This window comes from Neovison vison, chromosome 6, assembly GCF_020171115.1.
Source record: "Neovison vison isolate M4711 chromosome 6, ASM_NN_V1, whole genome shotgun sequence".
Classification (NCBI taxonomy): domain Eukaryota; kingdom Metazoa; phylum Chordata; class Mammalia; order Carnivora; family Mustelidae; genus Neogale; species Neogale vison.
The window spans coordinates 167,701,310-167,727,898 of record NC_058096.1 but is presented as its reverse complement, the minus strand read 5'-3'; the positions used below and the strand labels follow the sequence as shown (position 1 = coordinate 167,727,898).

The 26,589-nt window shown below is 53.4% G+C and overlaps 1 protein-coding gene across 1 annotated transcript; it reads right to left on the bottom strand.

Annotated features, from left to right (window-relative positions):
- Positions 1-2,021: 2,021 nt before the first annotated feature.
- On the bottom strand, positions 2,022-24,722 carry HDAC11 (histone deacetylase 11). The gene is made up of 10 exons (XM_044252908.1): positions 24,688-24,722; positions 23,545-23,693; positions 21,192-21,292; positions 10,052-10,168; positions 9,062-9,104; positions 7,245-7,321; positions 6,138-6,200; positions 5,004-5,100; positions 3,925-4,103; positions 2,022-3,788 (listed from the first exon to the last, which is right to left on the bottom strand). Coding segments are annotated over exons 1-10 (1,044 nt in total). The 5' UTR covers positions 24,690-24,722; the 3' UTR covers positions 2,022-3,572.
- Positions 24,723-26,589: the final 1,867 nt, after the last annotated feature.

Sequence of the window (26,589 nt, the reverse complement as noted above, 5' to 3'; positions counted from 1 at the left end):
GAGCCAGGGAGGGTCCTGGAAGTCTCCTTCAGATCTGCTGGGGAGTCCTGCTAGGCTGGAAGGGCCCCACCTCTGTTTACACGCAAGACAGAGGGCTGGGACATTCATTCTGCCTCTGCCCACCCCCTCCCCCCCCACAACAGATCTGTTAGCCTAGCTTCTGGCATTCCCATGGACGGCTTAGTTGCAGCCGGGAACTGCTGTTTCCAGTGCCCGTCTGAGTGCCCCCCAGCTGGCCCCAATGGAGAAGAGAGCTGTAACTCGGGCAGATGAAACCTCTTCTCTCCAAGCCTCAGCTGGCCCGCCAGGCAGGCATGGCATTAGGGTCTCTGGGGAGAAGCAGGGAAGGTGGCTCGGAGGCTCTGAGCTGCTGCCGTTATCACCCCTCCCACACACCTGCTCCAGACCTGTGGGCTCAGGACTGTGACTCCCCAGGATGGCTAAGGAAGAAGGCTCAGAGCGGCCAAGCCCAAGGCCCTACATTCAGGCCCAGGTAGAGCAGAGCTCCCATGTAGTGGGCTCGGGCTCCAAGGTCTTCCCATGCCTTTGTGCACCGGGCTGGGAAGGGCTGTTCTGCATCCCACTTCAGATGTCCATGCTCTAGATCTCCAAGCAGCTATGCATGGGGTCTTTTGCAGAAATCTCACACCTGCCAGGCATCAGGGCTGCTGGTGGGATTCCACTGGACAGTGCTTTCCCAAGCTTGCCTGCTCCCCAAGTTGTCCCCAGAGCAGATGTCTGCCCCCAGCCTGTCCCCTCTCTCGCCCTAGGCTGCAGATCCCTCCCCACCTCCCCCTGGATCAGCAAAGCTGCTGTGCTAGACCCTCAGTAACGCCCCCCTAGTTGGCATGTTCCTTGGGTTTTTTATAACTTGAGGTGTCACGTGCAAATAGCAAACTGCACGGATCTTAAGATCAGATCCTGAACACTTCACTTCAACTATCCTTGATTCTTAATAACCTGGACTATAGGAGAATCATCATCCTCAGGACTAACATTTCCAGGGGCTAAGAAAATGCCTCATGGCACCCTAAGTGCATTGCCTATATTACGGCATTTAATTCCTGGAACCACCTTCAGATAAGGACCCTCAATGGCCCCATCCTACAGATAAGGAAGCAGCTTATAATTCTGGAGCCTTGGTTCAAACCCTGTTCCTCTGCTCACTAGCTGTGGGCCTCAATCAGCTAACCAACCCTCTTTATGCCTCGTGTCTACATCTGTAGAACAGAGATAAAAATAGCTCTTAACTCAGACTTCTGTGCCGTTCATCTCGGCCAAGAGTCTGGAACAGGACTTGGCCCTTGTCAGCTTTCATCACCCTCCTTACGCCCAGCACAGGGCTGAACTGGACTCCTGCCCACCACCCTCCAATTTTGTCACCTGCCGTCCTTGTCCCTGGCATGAAAACTTGGGGGCCATCCTGCTCCTGCCCAGGCTATGCTACTAACACTGGGGTTGCCCTGGTCACTCAACCAGGCTGAGGACAGGTTCTGCTCTCCCTCCTTCCAGGACCCCTCTGCCACAGCCCAGCCTATCCCCGTGCTCCATCCACATGCTCTAACCACAGGCCATGGCTGGAAACCACCCCCCACTGCACCCCACCTGTGCACAGCCACCATCAAAGCCCAGCCCTACATGCCTCCCCTCCCCACACATCATTACCAGACCCTGGGCCCTCCTCTATCAGGAGATCAACAACCCCCACCTCATTCCTTCACTCCTGCCAAATCTGAGGCATCCGAGAACACATCCTTCAGTATCTGGCAGAGGTAGGTTCAAATCTGGGTGTTAGCACACATGTGGCCTGGGGCAAATGCCTTGTCTGGTCTTAGTTGCCTCATCTGTAAAATGGGAACAATGACCTACTTCACTGGACTCCAAGAATGGAATGAAAATACTAGCATTTATTGGGCAGCTCTCAAGGTCAGGCCTCATGCTGTGTGAATTTTAAATCTTTACTTCCTTTAATCCTAAGGAGGTAAGGACGCTTCCCCCTGAAGAACACACAGCAGTCAATCTAGTCAAGAACAGCCTTTATGGTTCTCTACAAACAGAAGCTCAATGGTGATGAAGGGAGCCCACTGCCTGCCCCCAGATGTTGCAGGCCCCAGGTGGAAATGAGAGGATGTTAGGTACCTTCAGTCAGGTGCAGAGAAACCAATGGCTAGGACGGGGGGCAGGTGTGGGAGTCCAAGTGCGCGGTTAGTGCCTCGAGGTCTAGTCCAGGAGGTCAGTCTTTTTGATGTTTATGCCTTTGAAACCCTTCCCCCGTCCTCCAGCAGAGAGAGCACCAAGGGAGTATGTGGGAGAATGCAAGAGTACCCCCAAATGTTAATGAACAGGAGTCCCCCATGTGGGGTTGGTCAGGCATACGGAAGCCTCAGCTGGCCCACTTTCCCTCCCTACCCCCCACTTGTGATCACTGTCTAAGAACGCACCCAGGGAATGAGGGGCGGATACCACCCCCAGCACCCAGCCTCCTGGGGGACCGAGTGTCCCCTTCAGATCAGAGCACAAAACAAGGTCAGGGTCTGTAGCATTTCAAAGGCCAGATGTCAGGGCCCACTTGGGACCTTGGACTCCAAGCGCCATCAGGGCTTGGGCACTATGGGTGAGGCCAGTGAAGCCTATAGCCCCCTCCCCCGCAACTCAAGGCCCTGCCCTAGCTCCTATCCATAAAACCTACAGGCCAGGATGGAGACCTCTGCCCTCCCTCCAGGAGCTCTAGCCTGGCCACCAGCACCTCGGTCCTTACTTGGGGCCTTGGGTCCTAGCTTGGCCACCTGCTCCCATCCCCAAGATCCCCTTCTGGGCCTCATCTTCCTCTGTCCCCTCCCCACTGGGGCTGGAAGCCCCCTCAAGCCTCCGGTGCTGAGGCCCATCACAGAGCCAAATGTTCTTCCTCCAAAACCTGCTTCTTTCCCTAAAAAGGCAAGACAATGGCTGAAGCATGGATTTGGGGCTCCTCGGACCCTCCCCTCCCCTTATCCCCACCAAGGAGCCCCGGAAAAATAGGTCCAGCTCTTGCTTTATTGAAAGGGGAATACCAGATGAGAAAACCCACTGGCACCCCCTTCCCAGCCACACCTCACATCCAGGCCTAGGGCTCCCGCCGGCTGGGAATCCAGACCCCACACCCCCAGAGGCCTACCTGCAACCCCCAGCTCTTGGCCCCACTCACACGGGCGCCCGTGGCTCCTCATACCCTTCCTGCATGAGGAGAGGGTGAAACAAATCCTATGACTTGTGCCCCCAAAGCCTCACCTGCCGTTCTCCCTCCTGGCGAAACCGCCTACCTCTGCAGGGCCTGGTTAGACCCATGACCCCCACACGAGGTCTTCTAGGGCTCAGGCCCTGTCTTCCGCCCCTACCCACAGAGGGACACCCAGTGGGGAGAGTGGAGGGACCTCCCCAAAGGCCGGCCCAGTCAGGGACAGGCCCCCGCCCCTCGGCGCCTCCTGGCTGCTGCCCCCACCAACCCCGTGGTTAGAAAAGGAGAAGCACTGAGGGGCGGGTGGGGCTGAGGCAGGCAGGGAGCCGCGCAGAAGAGCAGAAGGGCAAGAGCGTGGTCAGGGCACCTCAGGGGGCAGCAGGGGTGTGTCTGAGTTCTGTGCCGAGACACTGGGGGACTCAGCCCCGATGAGCCCGAGGCTGTACAGATTAAGGATGGAGTCAGCGATGATGCGGGCTGTGCGCTTCTGGTAGCCACCAGAGGTCACCATAAGGATGGGCACCTGGCGGCCACGGACCACCCGAAACACCAGCTCATCCCGCTTCACGATGCCCTGTGGAGGGATGCAGGAGGGCTTGGATCCTGTGGCTCTGTCCAGGAAGTCCTGCCCGGCCCCTCCCCCACATCAGGAGAAGCACCCTGGTGGTGGGGGGGAACCCCGCACCCCTCCCCCCCGGGTTGGGAGGCACCTGTGGGCTGATGGACAGCCCCCCCAGGCGGTCCCCCTCCAGGATGTCTGTGCCGGCATTGTACACCACCACGTCAGGCGGGTGCTCCTGGAGGGCCTTCTGAAGGTTCCGCTCCACTTTATCTAGGTATTCGTCGTCCTCCGTGCCCCACTCCAGCTCCACCTTCCGCCTGATGGCCTCTGAGGGAGAGACAGGAAGAGCGGTGTGTGTGTGTGTGTGCACACACACACGCGCGCGCGCACGCCCGCGGAAAGCTGGGACACAAGCTCAGGAGGGTCAAGGTCCCCAGCACTGCTCCGCCCCCTGCCCCCTTCCATCCCAAATGGAGCTCAAGAATGCAAGGGGGGAGGGCCAAGGGAGAGAAGGGACTTCAGCTAAAGCATTCTGCCCAGGGGATTTAGGGACCCATGTGGGGGACATCTGATCTCATTGCGTCCTTGAACCCCTGTCCAGAAATGTGGACACCCTGCTGTGCCCTCGGGCCCAAATCCAGCACCTTCGAGACTCATTTCAGAAACCCGGGCCCCTGGGCCACACCTGGGGCTGAATTACCCTCAGCAGATCCACAGGCATAAAAGTCCCATTCCTGCATAAATGTCCCCTATTTGCCAAGTGGCCAGGGCACTGTGTTTTCAGAGAGCATCAGGGAATCTCTGCCTTTTGATTAGTAAGTTTAACCCACCTGCATTTATTTTAACCACCATTATATTTGACCTGGTTTATGCCATCTTTGCATTTTCTCTTTATCCTATTTTTCCTTTATTCTTTTTTGTCATTCCCTGTTTTCTATTAGACGAACACCTACAGAGGAGGGGGTTCTATTTTTCTTCTTCTGGTGATTACCCTAGTATAAGGTCCCACATGTGTTGTTTCTTGGATAGGTTTATGCGATCTTGGATGGGTCAAGTGAGTTAAGTCTCAGTTTGCATGTCTATAAAATGGGAGCCACCACCCCCTCCTACGGATACTGAGGATAACTGAAGTGACTTCTGGAGAGCCCAGCATATAGGGAACACTCAGGAGAGAGAGCTCCATCCAGGCATGAGTGCAGTTAGGGCTGAGGGAGAGGGGCAGCTTACGCTTGGCAAAGCGGTCCCCAGGGTAGATGTGGCGGTTGTAGACATCCATGATGTACACGCGCTTGTCACCCATGAAGTCCCGTTCATGCCCATTGCCCTATGGGGAAGGCATGAAAGCTGCTCACATGCAGGTGCCCTCGCCAAGGCCAGGACCCCCGCACACACCCCAGGAAACAGCCCACGTGCCTGGGCAGCTCAGCTGGCCCTTGGAGGCAGAGGGTCTCTTGGCTGTTAAGCAGCAGAGCTGGAATTCAACCGCAAATCCAAGCCCCATGGTCTTCTGGTGTGACCTTGAGTGAGCCCCAGCCCTTTAAGCTTCTTCTGCATGGAGTTAGAAGGGAATTCTAGCCCTTCCACCCTCCCTGGTCTGCAGTAGGATCAGCGGGGGTCAGAGATGGGCAAGGTAAACTGGAAAGGGCTGTGCAGGTATGACTTGGTTCCGGAGCTTGCTGTCACTGAACAACACCCCCACCCACCCACCCAAAGCAGGGCACCCACCAGCACTAAGGCACAATAGCAGGGGTGTGGGAAGTCTTTGAGAGCCCATTTCAGGTCCTGCCTTGTCTGACCAGAGGAGCCAGCCCAACATTTGGAGTCCTGAGGACTCTGTTGCTTTACCCCCAGGCAGTAAGTTCTTGAGTAGTGGCCCTGAGCCCCAATAACCCTGAATCATGCATGTGAGCCTCTGTCTAAGGGGCAGGTCCACAGGAGTCCTCAGCTATCTGCAGGGGTAGTACCCCAAACTGACCAGGAAGCACTGGGGAGCCACAGCAGGCTTCAGAACATGAGAGGGGCATGGCCAGACTGGGCTTTAGGAAGAGCCTCAGCCTGGTGTATTGGGCAACCAGAAGGGAGAAAGGACCCTTGGGTTTGACAGAAGCAATGAGGAAGACCCAGTGCCTGGCTGGGCTGAGCAGGGCAGAGGGACAAAGACAGCCCTCTGCTTCCAATCCAAGGTACAGAAGATGGGCAGCGAGGAGAGAGGCAGATGAGGATGGGAGTGGAAGAGGCCCAGCCTGGAGCTTGGCAATGTTCCCAGGGGGAAGGGAGCCCCACAGTGGGGCACTGTGTGATGGAGCTGAGGGGGGCCTGGGAGGCAGGGCCACAAGACTGCAGCCCCCACAGGGTACTCACCTGATGGGCATCGAGATCAACGATGGTGGCTCTGGAGATGCCTTCCACTCGCTCAAACAGAAACTACCAGCGGAGGGGAGGAGGAAGTGAGGACCCAGACAGGCCAGAGGACATAGCCCCTTAAGGATTCCTAGTTGGTGAGGGGTCAGGCAGGAGGCCAGACACACTTGTGGCCAATGAGGCTACCAGGCAAAGAATTCACCCACCCAGGAGAAGCACGAGAGAAACGTGTGTGCATGGTCTGGGAAGACCCCCTGGAGGAGGCAGCACGTGCTGCGCCCTGGCAGGCTGGAGGTCAGGAACAGCGTAGTAGGGCCTTGGAGATTCCTAGGGAAATATGTAGGGGTTGAGGGGGAAATATCCCCTCACAGCTGTGCCTGGAACTTCATTCTCTGCATTCTCTGTCTTAGCCTACAAGCCCAAGTTCTCACACCTCCTTCTCTGGGAAGCCTTCCTTCCCCTTCCCTACCCTCTCAGAAGGTCTCGTGTGTGTGTGTGTGTGTGTGTGTGTGTGTGTGTGTGTGTGTCCCCTTCTCTGAATGGCCAGGGTCTGCTGACTTGCTTGCCCTCCCCTCCCCCATTTGGTCTGTGCACCCTCTGAGAACAGGGAACATGCCAGCCCCATCCCTGATGCCCAGAACCAGGCAAGGCACAGGGTGGCTAAAGGGGGTTCAGCCATCCAACAAAGATTTAGGCCAGTGCCCGCCCTGCCCCCTCATCTCTCTGAGTCTGGGTCTCCTCCTCCGTGCAGAGTAGGAGTAAATGAGGTGAGGAGGGCAAGTGGGCTGAGCCTGCCAGAACCAGCCATCCCCATCATCATGTCCCACTCCTCCTCCCTCCAGTGGAATGATGTGCTCCCTATATTGTTGACCAATGGGCCGCCCCACTCCTGACCCCACCATTTTTGGAGGCCTCACTCTCTCCCCACAGCAGGGACAATGCAGAAGAGCAAGTGTCCAGTCCCAGCCTGGATGAGTACCCCCCAGCTTCCTCCCCTCCTGGGACCCAGCTTCCTTCTCTGTAATGTGGAGAACACCCAGTGGGGGGTGGCAGGGGCATTCCAGGAAGGGCTCCTAGAGGCGAGGCCCCACATGCTCTCAGGCGCACCTTGATGGCCAGTGTGATGTCCGCGTAGGCGCAGAAGCCCCCGCCCCGGTCACTGGAGCAGTGGTGGAAGCCGCCACCTGCGGGAGAGCACACAAGGTGTAGTCAGGGCCCCCGCACCATCCTCCCCCTCCTCCAACCCCTACCTCCTGCCTACAGCCCACGCCCACTCAGCTCCCAGGGACAGGCTCCTGGAACTCCAGGTTGGCCAAGTGAACCAAGCACCTGAGCGTGTTGCTATGCTGGAGTCAGGAGATAGCTGTACCATCACAGCCATCTCTGTCCACAGCAAGAAACCTCTCGGGCTGTCCCAACAAGTCAGCCCCCAGTGCCCATCACAACCCGGCAGGGGCCAGGAGCTCATCCTGCCCAAGGCAAAAAATTGTCCCTTGCCTCTGTAGGGCCATGCCTGCCTCCATGGGACATCCCATGCCAGGATGGGGCGGTGGGGCTCTGGGAGACCCGTTTATCCTAGGACCGCCCACATGCTGCAGGTTGTAGAAAGGCACGGCCAGGAAGGGCGCCATCTGCTGGTCATGGATGCCCATGGCAATGGGGACGCCCTGGGCACCAGAGTCAGGCTCCAACCTCTTCCCCACTCTGAGAAACCCTTGCCCTGCAGCCCCAACAAGAGCCTGAGTTTCAGGGGCCTCTAGAACTGAGCCCAACAGCTGCTCCAGCCAGCAGTTCGAGTCCAGGGCCGACGGCTACAAAGGACTTGCCTCTTCTCCCACCAAGAGGCTGTCAATGGATCTTAACAGTAAGATAATAGCCAATCATGAACTCCTAAGGGGCCACAGAGCTCACTGAAACCTCCCTACAGCCCCAAGTGGGGGCACTGTTATCATCACGTCCATTTTACAGATGAAGAAATTGAGGCACACAGAAAACCAGCACCTTTCCTGGGATCACACAGCTCACTAATGGCAGAATGAAGATTTAAACCCAGGCTGGATCAAGACCTGGGCTCTTAACTTCTACCAGGTCATAATATCTTCCAGGCAGGAAGGGGCTCCCTGGGTCTTCGTGAGGACCCTGCTGCAGCCACACAGGCACGTCTCCTTCAATCATCCGTTTAGTGGTGTTATCGCAACATCACTGTTATGCCAGGCCTAATGCTGGCTACCTGGCAGTACCAACACAGCCAAAGGTAGAGGTTCTCTGCTCCAGGACTCTGAGCAAGCCACCAGGCCTCTCCCCATACCTATTTCTTCATCCATACCACGGTACCGACAACAATGCCCAGCTCAAATGAGAGGCCAGACAGTAAAGAGGCTTGCTAACTGTGAATTGCTATGCCTCCATGAGGGACAGATGAAGACAGGACAAGGAAGAAGATGTGTGCAGCCTCCTCCTGAGCCAATCTTGTGGGAGAGTCCAGTGGACTGCACAGTGCTGGCCCTCAAGCCCCTGAGAAGGACTTGGTATTAACCCTGGGCCTGTCTGCCCATTATGTAGACTGTCCTGGGGCCCAGGAGGCCGATGGAGTTTTTCAGGAAAGACTCTGAAATGCTGCAGGTTTCAGCCATACCTGGGGCTGCCTAGGGAATGCTGAAGGCTTTAGAGGAAGCGAGCTCCTTATCACTGGAAGTATGCAAAGGCAGGGTAGGGAAGCCATCTGGGGAACTCCTTTAAATAAGGATCTCACCCCAGATGGAAGGACTAGCTGGTCCCTCCCAGACACCAGATGGCCACATACCCACCCCCAATCCCACTTAATAAGGCACCAGAGCCTCTCAACTCACAGGGTCTGCCTTCAGATTCCTCTTGGCCCTCCCAACCCCCAGGACCCAGCAGGCCAGGCCGGCCAGGGAACTCACCCACATTGATGGCCCAGCCTCGTTCCATGGCCAGCTTCCCTGCCTTTGGAGACAAGCACAGGGTGAGGGGCACAGGCAATCGATTCCCCCACTCGGTCATTCATTCCCAGCTTCCCCCATTCATTCCATAAACACTCTGTCCAGCCAGCTCTGAGGTAGTGCTGATCTCTGAGGCGGGGTTCAGGAGGCACCCATCCTCCAGCAAGCTCAGACTCAGTCTTTAAAGCAAGGACCAGATTGGCTAGCATATGAGATGTGCAGTACATAAGCCCCTTGGCAATTTTGCCAAGAAACTGGAAGAAATAGAAGTTAAGTAGTTATGATCACCCAGGAGCTGACAATGATCTCAACAGGGCTTTCAAAGGAAAATAGACAATTTTGTGCCTGTGGAAATATAGCAGACTGAATACCAAAATCCTGTAGGAAATCATCATTTGGGGGTGGGCAGTAATATTCCAATAAACAAACAAACCAAAAACCCTAATAAACAAAAAAAGGGACAAATTTGCAAAGCTGAAAAGAAAATCAATAGGTCTTGGTCTAGCTCTAGATGAGATCCCATGTTTAAAACTTTAATGTTCCTCGACCACCAGTTAATTCGGCAGCCTGTGGCTAGTTTTAAAGACAGCTACAGAGGGGATATGACACCTAATTTTGCTGGAAGGGTTCTTTACTGCCACACCCAGGATGCAGGGGGAGGGGAGGGTCATCCACAACTGAACTCATGGGCATTTGGTTATCTTATATACCAGCAAATACGGTAACTCTAATAGGCGGTCAATGGGGGTAGGAACAAGGAATTCAATGTCCTGGCTCATTTGGGAAGGAGAAAGGGTGATTGTTCCTGTGCTTTGACAAATATTCAGGATTTTGTTCAACTACAAAGAGGGAGGAGTGTAGTCCAGATGGAGAAGCCCAGGGTGGGAAAAAGCCCAGAGACTTTTGGGGGTCCCGAGCCCAGCAGTTCCTTCCGCCTGCCTCCCCACCTACCATGATGGTTCCTCCCGTCTGGGTCCGAAGGGGCTTCAGCACCTTCCTCTGCACAAGGAAGTTGGGGAGGAAGATGACTGGGGGGATCTCTGTGATGGTCGCAACAGCAAAGGACCACTGTGGAAAGAGATGCAGGCCATTGGCCTCCCACTGCTGTGCCCAGATCTCAGAGGCAGCAGCTGGGAAATCAGATTCCTTGTAATGCCGGTTTCAAGGTGCCCTGGGTAAACTTCCAGTTTAGCACAATTCCTTTCATGAGAAATCAGAGAGCATCCCCCGCCGCCGCAGCTTTGGGCTCAGTAAAGATCAGTTTCCTTAAAGCTGTTGGCCCACATTCCTCAGTGCTCCAAAGCCCTTGGCTGCCCCCTTGTGCCCAGAACAAGAGCTGCAGAGGACTACCATTGATGGGCTGCAGACCCAGGACCCCCCCAGCCGGCTCCCTGTACAAAACGGGGTGGGGAGGGGGGAGACACTGAGGTCCTGACCTGGGAAGATCTCCTCTGGCCCAGCATGACCTCTTCATGCACTGGAAATTGGACCTCCATTCAAAAGGGTGGCCCTCATCTCAGCTACTGACACAGGAGAGTCTAGGGTATCCAAAAGGCATTTGCTCCAGGACACAGTCTTCCCCTGGACCCTGGGCAAATGTCCACTCACCCAGGTCCTGAACAATCTGCTGCCTGGTTGAGAATGTTCCTGGATCGACGCCCCCTGCTCTCCCCTGACCCCAGGCAGAGCCTCAGAGGGGCCCAGGGTTCTCTGTAAATATTTACTGAGTGCCTAGTAGGCAGCAGGCTCCAAGGCAGGGCCAGGCCCTTCCTCCTGACAGGCCTCGCAGCCTAGCGGGGAGACACTTATTTGCAACAAAGCCTTAAAGGAGAATGTCGTCTGTGTCTGGGTGGGAGCAGAGAGGCTTTCTGGAGGCAGTGACCTTGAAGCTAAGACTGAAGGTGAACAGGAGTTGCCCAGATGTCGGGGGAAAAGGTGAAAAGACAACTGGAAAGTGAGTACAGGCTCCCAAGAAGTTGGGCTGTGCCTGTCACATAGGGCCTGGGCTGCCAGAGAGTATTTTCAGATAGCCTGGTCACAGCAGTGGGGAGCCATGAGATGGCGCTTTCCCAAGCTGTCCTGGCTGCAGCAGGAGGACCAATTAGGGGAACATAAACAGAAGCAGCAGCTTGCCCCAGGGAGGAAGAGAGAGATAATGAGGGTCTGGGAGAGGTGAGAGGGGAACAGTTAGCAGATAGAACAAAGGGGAGGGGCAGACAGAGGGGTCAAGGATGCAAGGTTGGAACCCCAAGACTCCAACTGTGAAGGGCCAGGCCCAGAAGTGTAGCCCAATGGGACAATCGAGGGCTGTCCTGGGACAGGTTGGGGGTGGGGCAGAGGGGTGGCGTTCAGGAGGCTAGGGAGAGAAGTTTCAGGAAGGAGCAAGCAAAGAGAGGTATTGAGAATGGGGAGCATGGCCACTGGGTTCTCCCACCAGGAGAGGAAATTTAGGGCAGAGGAGGCCCGAGCATGTTCAGTGATGGGGAGGAAACAGCAGAGGGAAAACAGGAGAGGACAAGGATGGGGTGAGACAAAAGGGGACATGCCTGGGAAGGTCCTGGCAGGCCCCTTAGTCGGACAGTGCACTTTGGGGTCAGTGCAGGACAGGATACACATCAACCCCTGCAGGGGCCGCTGCAGCCACCGTGGCCAACAGGGAAGATGTTTTTCAGGGCCCAGGTGGGCTGGGCACCCAAGCTGCCTCAAACTGCACTGACCAGCTGTGTGGGCACCCCTCCCAGGCTACCAAGGTGGGGACAGCTCGCTCAAGTGAAGGAGCTGGTGAGCGTGGCCCATGGAACCCAGACCACTCGTGGTCTGAAAAGAGAAGTGCCCAGCCAGCCTTCCTGAAGCCTCAGGCCTCTGGCTGTAACATGGAGGGCACCGCAGGGTCTGTGGGTAGGGGGTACTGGATGTGAGACCAGGATGGTTGGAAAGCTCCAAGACCCCTCCAGGTACATGTGTGCGTGCACGCATGTGTGTGTGTGTGTGTGTGTGTGTATGTGCACACGTGGGGGGGCAGACCCAGAGGGCAGAAGGTGACCAGTTCTGCCCGCTCAGCATGCCAATCCCACTGCCCGGCACAGGCCTGGCACGTGGGAGGCACAGGGCCACTATTTTCTCTGAATCAATGGTATAATAACAAGTGAGCCACTGAGGGAAACACATTAAGTCCCTGCCTCCCTCCCTCTCTCCCTCAGCAAGCTAGCAGGGAATAAAGTTGTAAAGAAAATGGAACCTTGTCCTGGCCTCCAGAGAGATCCACTCGAGACACAAAAGCCACGAGAAGGGTGGACAAAAGCCACGAGAAGGGTGGCTTTTTTTTTTTTTAAGGATTTTATTTATTTGAGATAGAGAGAGGATGAGAGAGAGCGAGAGAGCAGGAGGAGAGGTCAGCGGGAGAAGCAGTCTCCCTGCTGAGCGGGACTTGATCCCGGGACTCCAGGATCGTGACCTGAGCCAAAGGCAGTTGCCTAACCAACTGAGACACCCAGGCGCCCCAAAGGGGTCTTTTAAAACTGTGTTCCACAGCACCTGTCCAGCTCAGCACTCCCATCAGGAAAGGGTTCCACGTCAAAGAAGTCTGGAAAACACTGTTCCTGCTGTCCACCCCTTGGAAATTCACAACACACTCTAGCACGTTAAAAGCTCTAAATCGTGCAGTGAAGAATCCTGTCGAACTTTGCTTCACCCCACCTCCCAAACTTTCTGGCCACCAACGTCCATCGGCTGGCTTGGCTCATCTTTATAGAACCCAAACTGACCTTCGAAGGGGGCAGTCATCTAGAAAACACTGGGAACCTCTTAGGCTAGAGGAAGAATTGTACATGGGCCAGGTGTAAAGTCACCAGAAGTACGTCTGGGATTTGGCCAAGGTGATGTCTGCCAATGCATCTACTTGAAAGATAGTGCTAGACATCTCCTGGGCCCCACCGTGGTTTCTGTATAAGGCAGCAATGGTCTAGACTCATGCCACCCCATCCAGTGGCCTCCAGCCACATGTGGCTACTTGGCTATACTGTTAAAATAATTTGAAAAGTGTTTAATTAGAATTTTGTTACTTCAATGAAAAAAGTCAATCATACTTTGATTAAAAAAAAAAAAAAACAAACTATAATTTCTTTTCTCAGTCTCCCTAGCCACAGTTCAAGTGCTCAATAGCCACATGTATCTGGTGGCTGCTGGATAGAGTGCTTCTAGAACATTCTTAGCATGTCAGAAAGTTCTATTGGATGGTAGTGCTCTAGAAAAGCCACCAGCAACCAGGCTGAAAAATAAACCAGGGAGCAAGGGAGAAGGGGGGCTGAGCCCTGGAGGATGGGGAGGGTGGGGAGGGACCACAGAGGAAGAGCAAACAATTTATCTGGGACCTGTGACCCAGCGCAGATCTGCCAGAAGCTCCTGTCCTGGGAGAGCCTGGCCCCAGGCAAGAGCACTGAGAGATGAGCTAGAAACTTCTAGGGTGGGGACAGGGCTCAGCAGTCCTCCTCAGCATCAAAGTAGTCCAACTCGAGGCTCTGCCACTGCTGTGTGAATTGGGACATGGCCCTTTACTTCCCTCCTACCTTCTCATCCATGAACCAGGAGTGCCTCCCCACCAGACCTAAAAGGAGGACTTAGTCCCATCCACCAGGCCTACCCTTGCCTCCGCATCTGAAGTACCCCCACCTGGGCCCCCCCTCCCCCCCAGTTTCCAGCCTTGCTTCATCTTTCTGAAGAACACCTGTCTCTACCTGACATTACAGTATGTCTCTGTTGTTACCAGTCTCTTCCAGAAGGGGGCCAGGGCCAGGAAGGGCAGGCAAACACCCATTCCTGCCATCCAGACAATGCCCAGAGTGACACCTGGCACACAGTAAGTACTCACAGCACATGCTGTCCATCCTTGCCCAGTTCCCTACCTGCACACTCCGTGGAGGAGGCCACCTCACCCCTGCCACCCAGGAGAGCCCCAAACAGTAACTGGCAGAAAAGGGGCTAGAACAGCCCGGCCCTCTGTCCTGAGATGGCACAAGGAAAGGGGATCCCCCCTGGGGTCAGGCGAGGCCACACTTCTGCTGAACCCCCACGGGCACCCCTAGCTTCCCCTGCCCTCCTCTGCCCCCCACCCGCTCTTACAGGTTTCACCACCAAGCTGGCCCTTTGGGAATCCTTTGCACCCCCATCCCTGGTGGCTCCAGCTTCTAGGGAGTGCCTCTCCGAGGCATAGTTCCTGGACCGGCAGCACCGGCACTTGAGAACCTGCCAGAAACGTAGACTACTGAGGCACCTGGGTGGCTCAGTTGGTTAAGTGTTTGACTCTAGGTTTCAGCTTGGGTCATGGTCTCAGGGTCGTGACATCAAGCCCCATTGTTAGACTCTGTGCTCAGCGGGGAGTCTGCTGGAGATTCTCTCTCTCTCCCTCTGCTCCTCCCCTCACCCACTCACGCAAACTCTCTCTCAAATAAATAAAATCTTAAAAAAAATGCAGATTCTCAGGCTCCTCTCCTTACCTCCTAATTCAGAAACTTTGGAAGTGGGGCCAGTGATCCATGTTATGACAAGCCCTCCAGTGGATTCCAAGGCTTAAGCAAATTTCAGAATCACTGCTCTAAAGAACTTGACCCCCTCCATGTTGAATGAATGAATGAATGACACGAACATGGGAAATCTGCCCTAGCCTAATGCCCCCTGGCCACCAAAAGACATGGCCTACAAGCTTCCACATCTCAGGGCCTGGCCAGGTACCATGGCCTCCATGCCCAGCCAGTATTTTGGGGACCCCACAGATAGCAGGACATACCTGAGGTTGACAACATCCCTGGGACCCACCCCCCAACTCCGCCCCATACTCTCAGCTCTGCAAGACTCTATTCTCCAGTTGCCTGATTTCCTCAGGTGGACCCTACCCTCAGAAATCCAAGCCAAGAATTGCTCTCAGGGGAGAGATGGCTACAAGCCCATTTGGAGCCCCAGTTGCTTCATTTGGGTCAGAACTCTCCATCAGTGAAAGTGGAAGCAAAAGGAGAGAAGGGGAAAAAGCCATGATCATTTCAGTTGATGAAGAAGAAGCCTTTTCCAAAATCCAACACCCTTTCATGAAAAGTCAATCAACAAACTAGGGATAGAAAAAAACTCCCTCAGCCTGGTAGAGGGCATTTATCATATAAACATGCATGCGTGCACAAACACACACACACACACACACAGTCCCATAGCTAACCTCATACACAGTACTAAAAAATGGAAAATCTTCAGCCTAAGATCAGGATCAGGACAGGATGCCCATTTTTGCCACTTCTATTCAGCCTCACACTGGAAGTTCCAGCCAGAGCAATTAGGAAAGAAAAATTGGAAAGCAAGAAGTAAAACTATGCCTATTCACAGATGGCTCAATGTTAGTGACAGAAGGCCCTAAAGACCACACACACACACATACCTATTAAACTAAAGAAGTGAATTCAGCAAAGTTGCAGGATCTAAGATCAACATGCAAAAATCAGTTGTATTTCAATACCTTAGCAATAAATAATCCAAAAAGGAAATTTAAAAAAGTATTTAGAGGCACCTGGATGGCTCAGTTGGTTAAGCATCTAACTTCAGCTCAGGTCATGATCTGGGGTCCTGGGATCAAGTCCTGCATCAGGCTCCCCGCTCAGCAGGGAGTCTGCTTGTCCCTCTGCCCTTCCCCCTGCTAGTGCTCAATCTCTCTCAAATAAATAAATAAAATATATTTAAAGTAATTCCATTTATAATAACATCAAAAATAATAAAATACTTAGGAATAAATTTAACTTTAAATTTAAGGAGGTCCAAGACTGGTACCCTAAAAACTACAAATCACTGCTGAAAAAACTTAAAGCTCTAAATAAATGAAAAAATATCTCATGTTCCTGAATTGCAAGAACTAATATTTTAAAGATGGCAATATTCTCTAAACTCATCTAAGATCCAACACAATCCCTATCAAAATCCCAATGGTCTTTTTTGCAGAAATAGAGAAGCTGATCCTATAATTCATAGGGAATCTCAAGGGATCTTTAAAAAAACAACAACAAACCTGAAAAAGAACAAAGTTGGAGGACTTGAAATTTCAAAAGTTACTACAAATCTTCAGTCATCAAAACAATGTGACAATGCCATAGGACAGACATATACATCAATGGAATAGAATAGAGAATCCAGAAATAAATCTATACATCTATGGCCAGTTGATTTTCTACAAGGGTACAAAGGCTAGTCAATGGGGAAAGTGCGGTGTCTTTAATAAATCATGCTGGGAAAACCAGAGAGCCACATGCAAAAAACTACAGTTGAACCCTTACCTCACACCATATACAAGAATTAACTTAAAATGGATCAAAGACCTAAACACAAACTGAATCTCTTAGAAGAAAACAAATGGGTCCATCTTCATGATCCTGGATTTGGCAATGGATTCTTACATGTGACGCCAAAAGCACAAGGAACAAAAGATGAAATAGACAAGCTGAAGAAAATGTTTTGAACCTAGAGGCGATGTTCGCACCACATTGTAAATATACTAAAGGTCACTGAAATTTTATACTTTTTTAAAAAAAGATTTTCTTGAATTATTTGACATAGAGAGACAGACACAGCAAGAAAGGGAACACAAATGGGCAGGGAGGGAGAAGCAGACTTCCCACTGAGCAGGGAGCCCGATGCAGGGCTGGATCCCAGGACCCTGGGATCATGACCTAAGTTGAAGGCAGATGCCTAACAAGTGAGCCACCCAGAGGCCACTGAATTTTACACTTTAAAATGGTTACTGGTTATGCTATCTGAATTTTACCATAAATAAGGAGAAGAGTCCTCTCAGGGAGGAAGAGATAGAGAAAAATCAGAGGCAGCAGTGGGGTGGGGGAGCACTTCCTCAGAGACTCTCTGAGACTTCAGCCCCTCCACCCTCCCCAATGCTCTGCTGCTAAGGTCTGTCTCCCTCTGGACAGGACTCTGAGGGCTGGGAGGTCATGTCTAGGCTCAAGAGGTACCCAGACATCCTGAGGCTCAGATGTCCTTGGTTTCTCTTTGTCTTGCATGCCTTATACCCAGTGTGAATAACAGAAAATTCTATTGTTTCAACTTCATAACAAACTGCATATCCTACACCTCCCTCAAAATCCACAGCTGCTGCTTCTAGCCTAGTCTGAGAGCCCAGGGCCTCTCACCAGATTACTGTGGAAACCTCCTTCCTCACTGATCTCCCTGCATTTGTCTTGATAGCCTCATCTCATTAAAGCTGCCAAGCAACCCTGCTAAAACCTAGATCAGATCATCTCCCTCTGCCTAAAACATTCCTTGGCTCCCATATCCCTCAGAGCAAAGCCACAGCGGTACAAAGGGCCCAGTGTGGTCTGGCCCCTGATTGTCTTCTGACTCCATTTCTTGCCAGTCTCCGCTCCACTTCCACTTCCTCCCATTCCCATGGTACACAGTGTTTCAGAACACATTGGAGATACCCTGGCCCCAGGGCCCTTGCACTTGCTCCTGCTTTTACCTGGAATGCCCTCCCTCCACATGCCCACATAGCTCACTCCCTCACTGCTCTCAGTCCATGATAACATGACAGTAAGCCTCCCTATTTCAAACTGCTGTCCCCACTACCCCCTTTCCTGCTGTACTTTTGCCCACAGCACTGAGAGCCTTGTAACACACTGTATCATTGACTTGATTGTTATCATGTCTATGGACTGACTCTCCCCACCTAAATGCCAGCTCCCTAAGGAGAGGGACTCCATCTCTTTAGTTCTAGCCTGTCTTCGCTGGAACATAGCACAGTGCTCATTAAATACTTAGGGGATTAAAAAAAAAATACTTGCTAGATAAATGTATCCCAAGCACTGCACAAAGTCGGATTCACATCATCTACCCCAACCCCAGGCAGACTGTCACTGGGGTTAGCAGAAGGCAAAAAACCTGGCACTGGCCCAATCCAACCACCACCCTCAATGGGGCCAATTCTGGGCCTTGCACACAGTAGGTGCTCAATAAATGTTTCTTTCCCTAAACAGACATCACCTGCCAAACATCAGGCTACTGCATCTCCTTCAATGCCTGAATTATTAAGCCCTGAAGGCCACGCCAGGACAGGGCAAGGCATGAGCCCTGGAACAGAGGGGCAGAGTGAGGTGGGGCAGGGGGGAGGGTTACGTCCCATAGCACACACATAACAACTGGGGAAACCCGCAGGAACTCTCCAGGGCACTGTACCAGGTGCCCACAGCAGAGAAAAAAAGAAAAGGAACATTGCAGATGGGGGGGCAGGGGATGAGTGGGGGCAAGGGGGATGTTCCTGAGCCACGGCCCCTAAAGGCCAAAATGCCTGAAATGGGCATGGGTCCACGTGCTCACCAAGGGCACCTCACACCGTATCATTCTCCCACAGTACCGGGAACAAAATCCGAACTCTTCCCACAGCTCACAAGACCCCATGTGGCCTGACATCTCTAGCTTCCCTGACCACATCATGCCGCCTCAAGCACCCTTCTCCCCTTTAGGTGGCAAAGTTACCTCCCGCTCCTGGCGTGTGGCTCTGCAGTATTCTTCCTTCAAAGCTCCACAAGAGTGTCACCTACTCCTCATTCTTTTGTCTCAGCTCAAACCTCACCTCTGTGAGGCCTTCCCAGACCACCGGGTCACCCTCACCCTTCACTCAGTTACCCTCCATTTTCTTTCCTTCCCAGCCCTTGGTGCTCTGTGAAATGTTCTTGTGTGGTTATTTTTTTATTCTCAGTCTTCCACAACAAAAATACAAATCCATGTGCTTATTTTTCACTTTGTGCCCAGCACACAGTCAGTATTTGATAAAGATGTGTTGAATGACTGAGTACTTCTCCTTACTAAGTGCTGTGGGAATCCTCATGTTTCTCCATTTGCTTTTGCTGCCAGGGAGCTCCAAGGCAAATCCAGGAGCTCAATCATAGCATCTTGGCTAATCCTCTCAGTTGACATATCTGACTTCTCCTCCTGCCCTTGACCTCAATTTTCTACTTGGGTCTCCAGCTGTTGACACTTTTTTATTATTATTTATACACAGTAAGCTGCCTTAGGCTTTTGGGGGGCCCAAGGCCAAGCACAGAGGGAGCCCTGCATGATTCTCCCTAAGGCTCCTCAAACAGATGGGGTCCTGGAGTCTATGCCCCCCCTACCCCCAGCCTTATCCTGGTACATTCACATGCCATCCACCCTGGAACCCTTCTGTTCTAGTCTCTCCCTGCCCTGCCCCATTGCCATCTGTCCCTGTTCCACAGCCTCACCCTCTGGACTCTGGCAGGTGTGTCTTCCTGGCCCAGCTCCTGGGTTGTGGATTGTGACCATGCATGTCTGGGCCCTAGGAAACCAGGGCAGCCAAGAACTGGGCTTCCTTCCAAGGCCTTGCACACCTCTCTCTCCCAGGAGCCAGGTTTCAACCTCTTCCTGGTAATCTTTCATGAGCTGACACTGTCACAGCTCCATCTAGAATTCTCACAGCTCAGGCCAGAGCTGGGGAGGAGGGTAGGTAGCAACTGTGACCAGGAAGCAGGAAGACTGACTAGATGCCCAGCCTGGGGTCTCCCTGAGGGTTGGCTGTTGGACTTCCTGGGTGATCTTGAGCAGGTGGAGCCTCTTTCTGGGCCTAGGCTTTTCCACCTATGGCAGGGAGGAAGGGGGTACACGGGGAGGGGTTGGTGACTTCTGGCATCTACTGAGTCTAGGATGAGCTAGGGGTCAGGGATCTGGGATCCCACACTGTTGGCAGAGAATCTGTGGCATCCGTGACTATCCCCCTGCCAGAGTGTGCTGGCAGTACCAGCTTCTGATGCAACATCCACCCCCCCAGCCTAGCTTCCCCTCCAGGGGAGCATCCCACCTAGGGGCCTCAGACTCACAAGTACTCATGAAAGCTTTGTGAGCTCTTCTAGAAAGAAGTCACAAGCATGTAGTCTATACGCTTGGTTTGGTCTGCAGGGTGGACTGAAAAGTCTCGGAGAGTGGCCACATTAAGAAATCTGGGAGGGGACGCCTGGGTGGCTCAGTTGGTTAAGTGGCTGCCTTCGGCTCAGGTCATGATCCCAGCGTCCTGGGATCGAGTCCCACATCGGGCTCCTTGCTCGGCAGGGAGCCTGCTTCTCCCTCTGCCTCTGCCTGCCACTCTGTCTGCTTGTGCTCACTCTCACTCTCTCTCTCTGATGAATAAATAAAATCTTTAAAAAAAAAAAAAAAAGAAACCTGGGAGTGCCGCTTTACTAACCTGAATTTCGAACTTCTCTTCGAAAGCCAGGACCCCGGCCATGCTGGGTCCACAGTGGAGCTGAGTAGCAAGCCGCCCCCTTGGGAAGGGGCAGGAGCTCCCCAGCTGAGCCCCATAAACTGCCACCACCTGTCTGACAACTTGCTTACACTCCTTGCTTGGCTCCAGAGAGTTTCACACAAGTTTTTAGCCCAACAGTTTTCAACAAGTCTTTAGCAGGAGAAGTTCGTACAACAGAGTCTTATACTTCAGCGCAATATAAAAATAGACCAACCAGTATTATCCAACCAGTATTTGGTTGGATAGGACAAGGGACTGGGGGGTCCCCTCATCCAGCATGCCAGCAAGGGTCTCTGAGGCTTGTTCACAGAACACAGATTGAGGGGCGCCTGGGTGGCTCAGTTGGTTAAGCATCTGCCTTCGGCTCAGGTCACGACCCAGAGTCCCAGAATCAAGCCCCACATCAGGCTCCCTGCTCGGTGGGGAGTCTGCTTCTCCCTCTCCCTCTGCCTGCTTGTCTCTCTCTCTCTCTCTCTGTGTCAAATAAATTTTAAAAAATAAATAAAAATAAAGGACACAGATTCAAAGGCACTAAGGTAGAGGCCCAAAACACCTATGAAGGTTCAAAGCCCACCAAATGGGAAACCCTGATCCCATACCCCCAGGGACAGGAAGCTCACTAAGCAGCTTAGCCCATCCTGGTATCTGTTTTTTTATGACACTCTTTCCTTCTCTTGGGGACCACAGACTCTCATGCTTCCCCCCTGCATGAGGGGCAGCAATGGGGCCCCTTGAGGCTGTGCTTCCCCAGGCTGAGCTGCCTCTCTGCTCTGGCCACCCCTCACCCCAGGCCCCCTGTACCTTCAGTTCGTTGAGATAGCGCCTTGTGTGCACCACCAGCAGGTCCTCATCCGAAGCCTCCCGCGCTTCCACCAGCATGCCATCCGACAGAAGCTTCTCTTCTGAAACCACAGAGTGGGCACCCTGCTTCCCTGATGACTGGAAGGTGGACCTGGCTCCAGACCACTCCTCCAACAGGGCTGCAGACTTAGCCTCTGCTATAGTCCTGCCTTGGGAGGCAGTGGGCAATCTCTGACTTCTGAGAATAGGTCACATCCTGGGCCAGGGTGGACAACACCAGGCCTGAGGGCCCAAGGGCGTCAGACATTGGGCATGTAGCAGTCGAGGTAACACACGGACTGGTAATGTTGACTCTCACTTTGATTCTCCGGATTCTCCCTGCATCTTCTGGTGACATCATGGAAGGCTCCATGTGGTGTGGCCTCTCTTTAAGGCTTGCCTAAACCCTTGCTCATCTCCCTGTTTTTAACCCAAAAAGCAGCAGTCTCGCAGACTGCCAGGCAACAGGAAACAGCCTGAAGTGAATTACAGTTTTCCTGCATTTATTTTTTAACCATGACTTCCTATTTATGGCAAGTGAAACTGGCTTTTCCCATTTAGATGTTATAATGTTTCCTTTTAGAACAAGTTCATTTAAGTTTGTTTGTTTTTTTTTTTAAGCACAGGCTAAGTCGATTTAAAAAAGCACACACACACACACACACACACACGTGTGTGTGTGTGTGTGTGTGTGTGTGTGTATATGAAGTAAATAACGGAGCAGGTGGTATGAGGAAATGGCAAGGTCCCAATAGCCGTTTGCAAATAATTGATGTTTGGGAAACACTGCAGTATTTTTTTCACCCCTCACAACCACCAGACAAGATTTGCTCTGTTTTGCAAAAGAAGACACTGAAGCCAAGAGCAGGAAGTGCTCTAGGGCACAGTGAGAACAGGACCATCCAGCTCCAGGTTCTAGGGAAATCAAAGGGACAAGGTCATTATCTAAGGAAACTGTGTTAATGTGTAACCGGTAGAAGCCAACTAGTTCCATACATTACCCAAAATAGCTCCACAGACAGAAGGCACTCTCTACTCTACCCCGCCCTCCGCCCCAGTAACGTTCCATGGCTCCCCATTGCTTTCGGGCAAAGGGCCAGCTCTTTTCTTGGCAGCTCCCAAGGCCCTTCACCATGTGGCCCCTGCCTCCTTTCCACCCACATCCTCAGAGGAGAAAGGAAAGAACTCAGGAGGACTGTCAGCTCAGAGAGGAGGGAGACAAGGAACCCTATGTTGAGCTGCTGGGTAATACAGGATCCCAAGAAAGGGCAATGGGAGCAATGACTCAGGCTGCGTCTGCTGGAAACAGAGCATGAAGGACCACAGTCAAGAACGCAAGAGACCAGCTAGATGAGCAGCAGGCTGGCCCCACTCACCTTGCCGGGGTTCTCACAGTCCTAGCTCCCCACCTGTATTCTTTTCTACTTAAAGAGTTTTCTTTGAATACCTATTCTGGTCACAGTTGTAAATGGAAAATCAGTATTAGTTGCCATAAATAGAAGTTAACCAAAAATAGAATACATGTATGATAGAAACAAACCATTATTAATCTATCATTTGATTCTATTTTCTGTGATGTGCAGAGGCTGTGGCTTGCTCTAGATTTGTTAAAAGGGGAGATGGGCTTCAGTGTTAAAGACAGGTTAGCCCCAAAGTGAAACTTTCTCCATGGTGTGATCAGGAATGTGTGATTTAAAGATTCCCCATGCCTTATCCTATGCCAGGTATCACTCTCTACTTCTGTCAGTTAAAGAACCCCTAATGCAGGAGAAAGGGAGAATATTCTTCCACTAGCCTACTGTGATGCCCGAATTTCCCACCTAAACCAGACCCCTGGGTACAAACCGAAGTTGAAACCATACTCCAGAGTACCACCTTACTCGGTGGAATGAGCTGTGAAAGGTGGGAGCCTAGAGCTCTGAATTCCAGACCCCACTCTGCCACTTAGCAGCTGTGTGACTTTGAGCATGTTCCCTAACCTTTCTGGGCTCCAATTTCTTCCATCTGTAATTAGCAGGGTTGGAGCAAAGGCTCTCTACCTCTTGGATTCTCCAAGCACTGGATTCCTCTAAACTTCAGCTTCCCTGTGCCCATCCTTCATCAGCTCCCCTTCTATGGGCCTCCACAGACAGAGACAGGACAAGCCTATGTTCAAAAGCCCCTTTGCCACCATGGGTGGAAGGCAGTATGAGGACTGAGCCTGGACCAGGGAGATGGCAGCTTGTGTAAGGAGGACACTGGGAGGGGCGGGGGACTGGGGTGGGGAAGGTGGGCTGGAAGAAACACATGTAGGGTCTCATAGGGCCTTGCATACCTTTTAGGAAGCTGATCACTTTGCCCCATTTTCCTGCGTCAAAGGGGTGCAGTTTCTCCAGGCCCATGAAGGTTATGTTGTAGCGTGGGGAATACACGATGGGCCAGCGTGACTCCGGCACATGCTGGTACAGCTGAGTTGCGTGCGGCCTTCCATGTGCACAGGGACAGACACAGGGAGGGGCAATCTCAGTGTGGAAAGCATCCTTCTCCTCCCTGCCGCCCCACTGTACTAACCCCACAGCTCTGACCCAGTACCACTAGCTCCCTCTCCCTTGGTGGCAGGAAGAGAGCCATTTAGCAACCGTAATAACAGTCATGAGAGCAGCTCCATACTGAGCATTGGCTCTTTCCCAGCACTATCCAACCCAAACCTCGCCCGAGCTCTGGGAGGTAGGCACCACCATCGCAACAAACGCTTGGAGAGGGAACCAGGCGTGCCCAAGGTCACACTGCAGATCTGTGCAGCAGCCACAGTTCACCCAGGTCCACCTGGCTGCAAGGGCTCCGCATCTCATTTCCACATTATAACAATTACGCTAAACAGCCCTGTGGCCCTAGACCTCAGTTTCCTTAACCATAAAATATGGGGCTGTCGCGAGATAATGCATCCAAACAGCTGAGCACAGAAAGCGCCCTATCCCTTAGAGCTGGGGGTGGGGGTGACGGTTCCCAGAAACAGCAAGTCCGGGTTCATTCAGGCTGTGGCCCAACCCGCAGCCAGGGATGGAGATCACCTCAGCCTTGCCGCGCAGCTCACCGCCCCCCCCCCATTCTCACCCCATTACACCTCTGCAGCCACCGCCGCACCGGGACCAGAAACCCGGCTCCAGCTGCTGCCAGGGCGAGGGGCCTCCGCACAGCCGGCGGAGCCCGGGATAAGACAGACGTCAGACCCGCGCATGTCGCCTGCCCTCGCCCAGGTCGGAGCCCCGTGGCCCGCATCTCGCACCGCAGAGAAGTGGCGCGGGGCCGGCCTGCACTCACTCGGCCTGAGCGGCCCCTCGCCAGCCGTACCTGGGCACGCACCTGACGAGCCCGCCGGGTAGCCCGCACATTAGCGCTCCCGCCCACGGGGACCCCTGGGAACCCGGGGGGCCAGGATTGGCGCCCAACCCCGCGCCCCCACCCCTGCCTCACTCACATCCCGGGGCCGGGCCCTCCCTGCGCTGGCCACTGCTCCGCGACCGGGCGGGGCGGGGCACGGCCCCGCCCAGGACACGCCCCCGGCCTCGGCCGTCTCCGCTGGGGGCGGAGCTCTGGCGGGTTTGACTCCGCCCCGCCCGCGCTCTCGCCAGCGTCACAGAGAGATGGAGTCCCGCAGTGAGCGCGCCCGCAGTTAGGAGGCCACGCCTCCAACGGCCATCAAGCGCGAAGTCCCGCCTTCGCAGACAAAGGCCCAGTGGAATCCCTGCTGACTCGGGAAGCCACGCCCCCTAGGGGGAGGGCCGCCCGAGTTTTCACGAGGCTAGCCACGGAGGTTTGGAACGTGCGGAATCGCTCCGCCCCGGGGGAGGGGGCCACCCACTGTCCCGCCCCCAGCCGACCCCCATCCCTGCTCTCTTTCAGGGTTGAGGCCTAGGAACGCCGGGTTTCGCCGCTGTTTCTGCGTCGGGCGTGCTGTGTGACCTTGGGCAAGCGTCCTCACTCTGGGGCCTCCGTTTCCAGTAAAATGGGATGGGGGTGCTCTGGCCCTGCAGTCTGTGACCTAGTGAAATCCATGACTTCTCTGACTTGAGGCCACATGTGTGCCCTCCCCTCCCCATCTTTGGCGACCCCAAGATGAGACAAACTCCCCACACGTCATTTGGGTTCCTGAGCCTCAGTTTCCTCGTCAGCAGAGCCGGTCTGGAGATCCAGTCTTAAGGGTACAGCCGGGTATCCGAACTCACTCCCTGTCCCTCCCACCCCGATCCAACAAGCCCAAGTGACAGCTGGGAGTGCCTTGGGGCTGGACGCTGGGACTAGGCTGCAACAACAGAGCCCCAGAAGACAGAGACAATGGGCCCCTCTGTTGGCCCAGCTGCCCCCTCCAGCCAAACAAGCAGCTGACCCGAGGGCTGCCAGGAACAGGGTAGCTGGGATCCCTGGTGGCTCCGTGAGGGCGCTCGTGTGCGTGACAGAGTGGGCCACCGTGAAGGAGAAGGGCACAGACGTTTGAACGGTGTCCTCCAAGTGCCTATCACTTGATTTTATGATGGCATTGGATTCTCGCAACCAATTCCTAGGAGGGGTTGCTGTCACCCCAATTTTTTCATTAATTGAGCTGAGGTGTAGGTCTGGGTTAAACCTAGACAAGGCCACCTGTCAGCACCATGGCCTTCGGCAAGTTTGCTTTAGATCGTTGGTCCTTCATTTCTGCATTTGAAAATGAGGTGATGCCTTCTCACCTACCCCGTGGGGAAGTTGAGACCATCTAAAGAGACAGTAATGCTGATGACTATTTAAAGAGCACCTCCTGTCTGCTGGGTTCAATTCTAAGAGCTTTATGATCACTTCATCCTTGTAACGAGCCTAGGAGGAGAACAACGGTTCTCCCCATTCTACAGAGGAAGAAACTGAGGCACAGAGTGGTGAAATAATTCCCTAGGGTCAGGGATGTGGACGGTTGTAAACTGTAGCCACAGAAGGAAAAAAAGTAATCTTTTTTTTTTTTTTTTTTTAAAGATTATTTATTTATTTATTTGAGAGAGAGAGACAGTGAGACAGAGCATGAGCGAGGAGAAGGTCAGAGAGCAAAGCAGACTCCGCGAAGCAGACTCCCCATGGAGCTGGGAGCCTGATGTGGGACTCGATCCCGGGACTCCAGGATCACGCCCTGAGCCGAAGGCAGTCGTCCAACCAACTGCGCCACCCAGGCGTCCTGGAAAAAAAGTAATCTTTAATAACAACAGTTAAGAACCTATGTGTAGCAAACCTGTTTCACCTTGAGAAGTTCATCTCAGGCAACGTGCTCTGTGGTTTGAAACACCCCACAGATAAGCCTGTTGTTGGGAGAACAAGGGTCTAGGGCAGGCCAGACTCAGAAAGCCACAACCTAACAGAG

Coding starts and splice junctions, on each gene's coding strand:
- HDAC11 (XM_044252908.1), bottom strand. Junction 21,293..23,544: donor AGTGATCAGCTTCCTAAAAG/GTATGCAAGGCC, acceptor CTGTGGTTTCAG/AAGAGAAGCTTCTGTCGGAT. Junction 3,789..3,924: donor GGCTGTCCATCAGCCCACAG/GTGCCTCCCAAC, acceptor ATCCCTCCACAG/GGCATCGTGAAGCGGGATGA.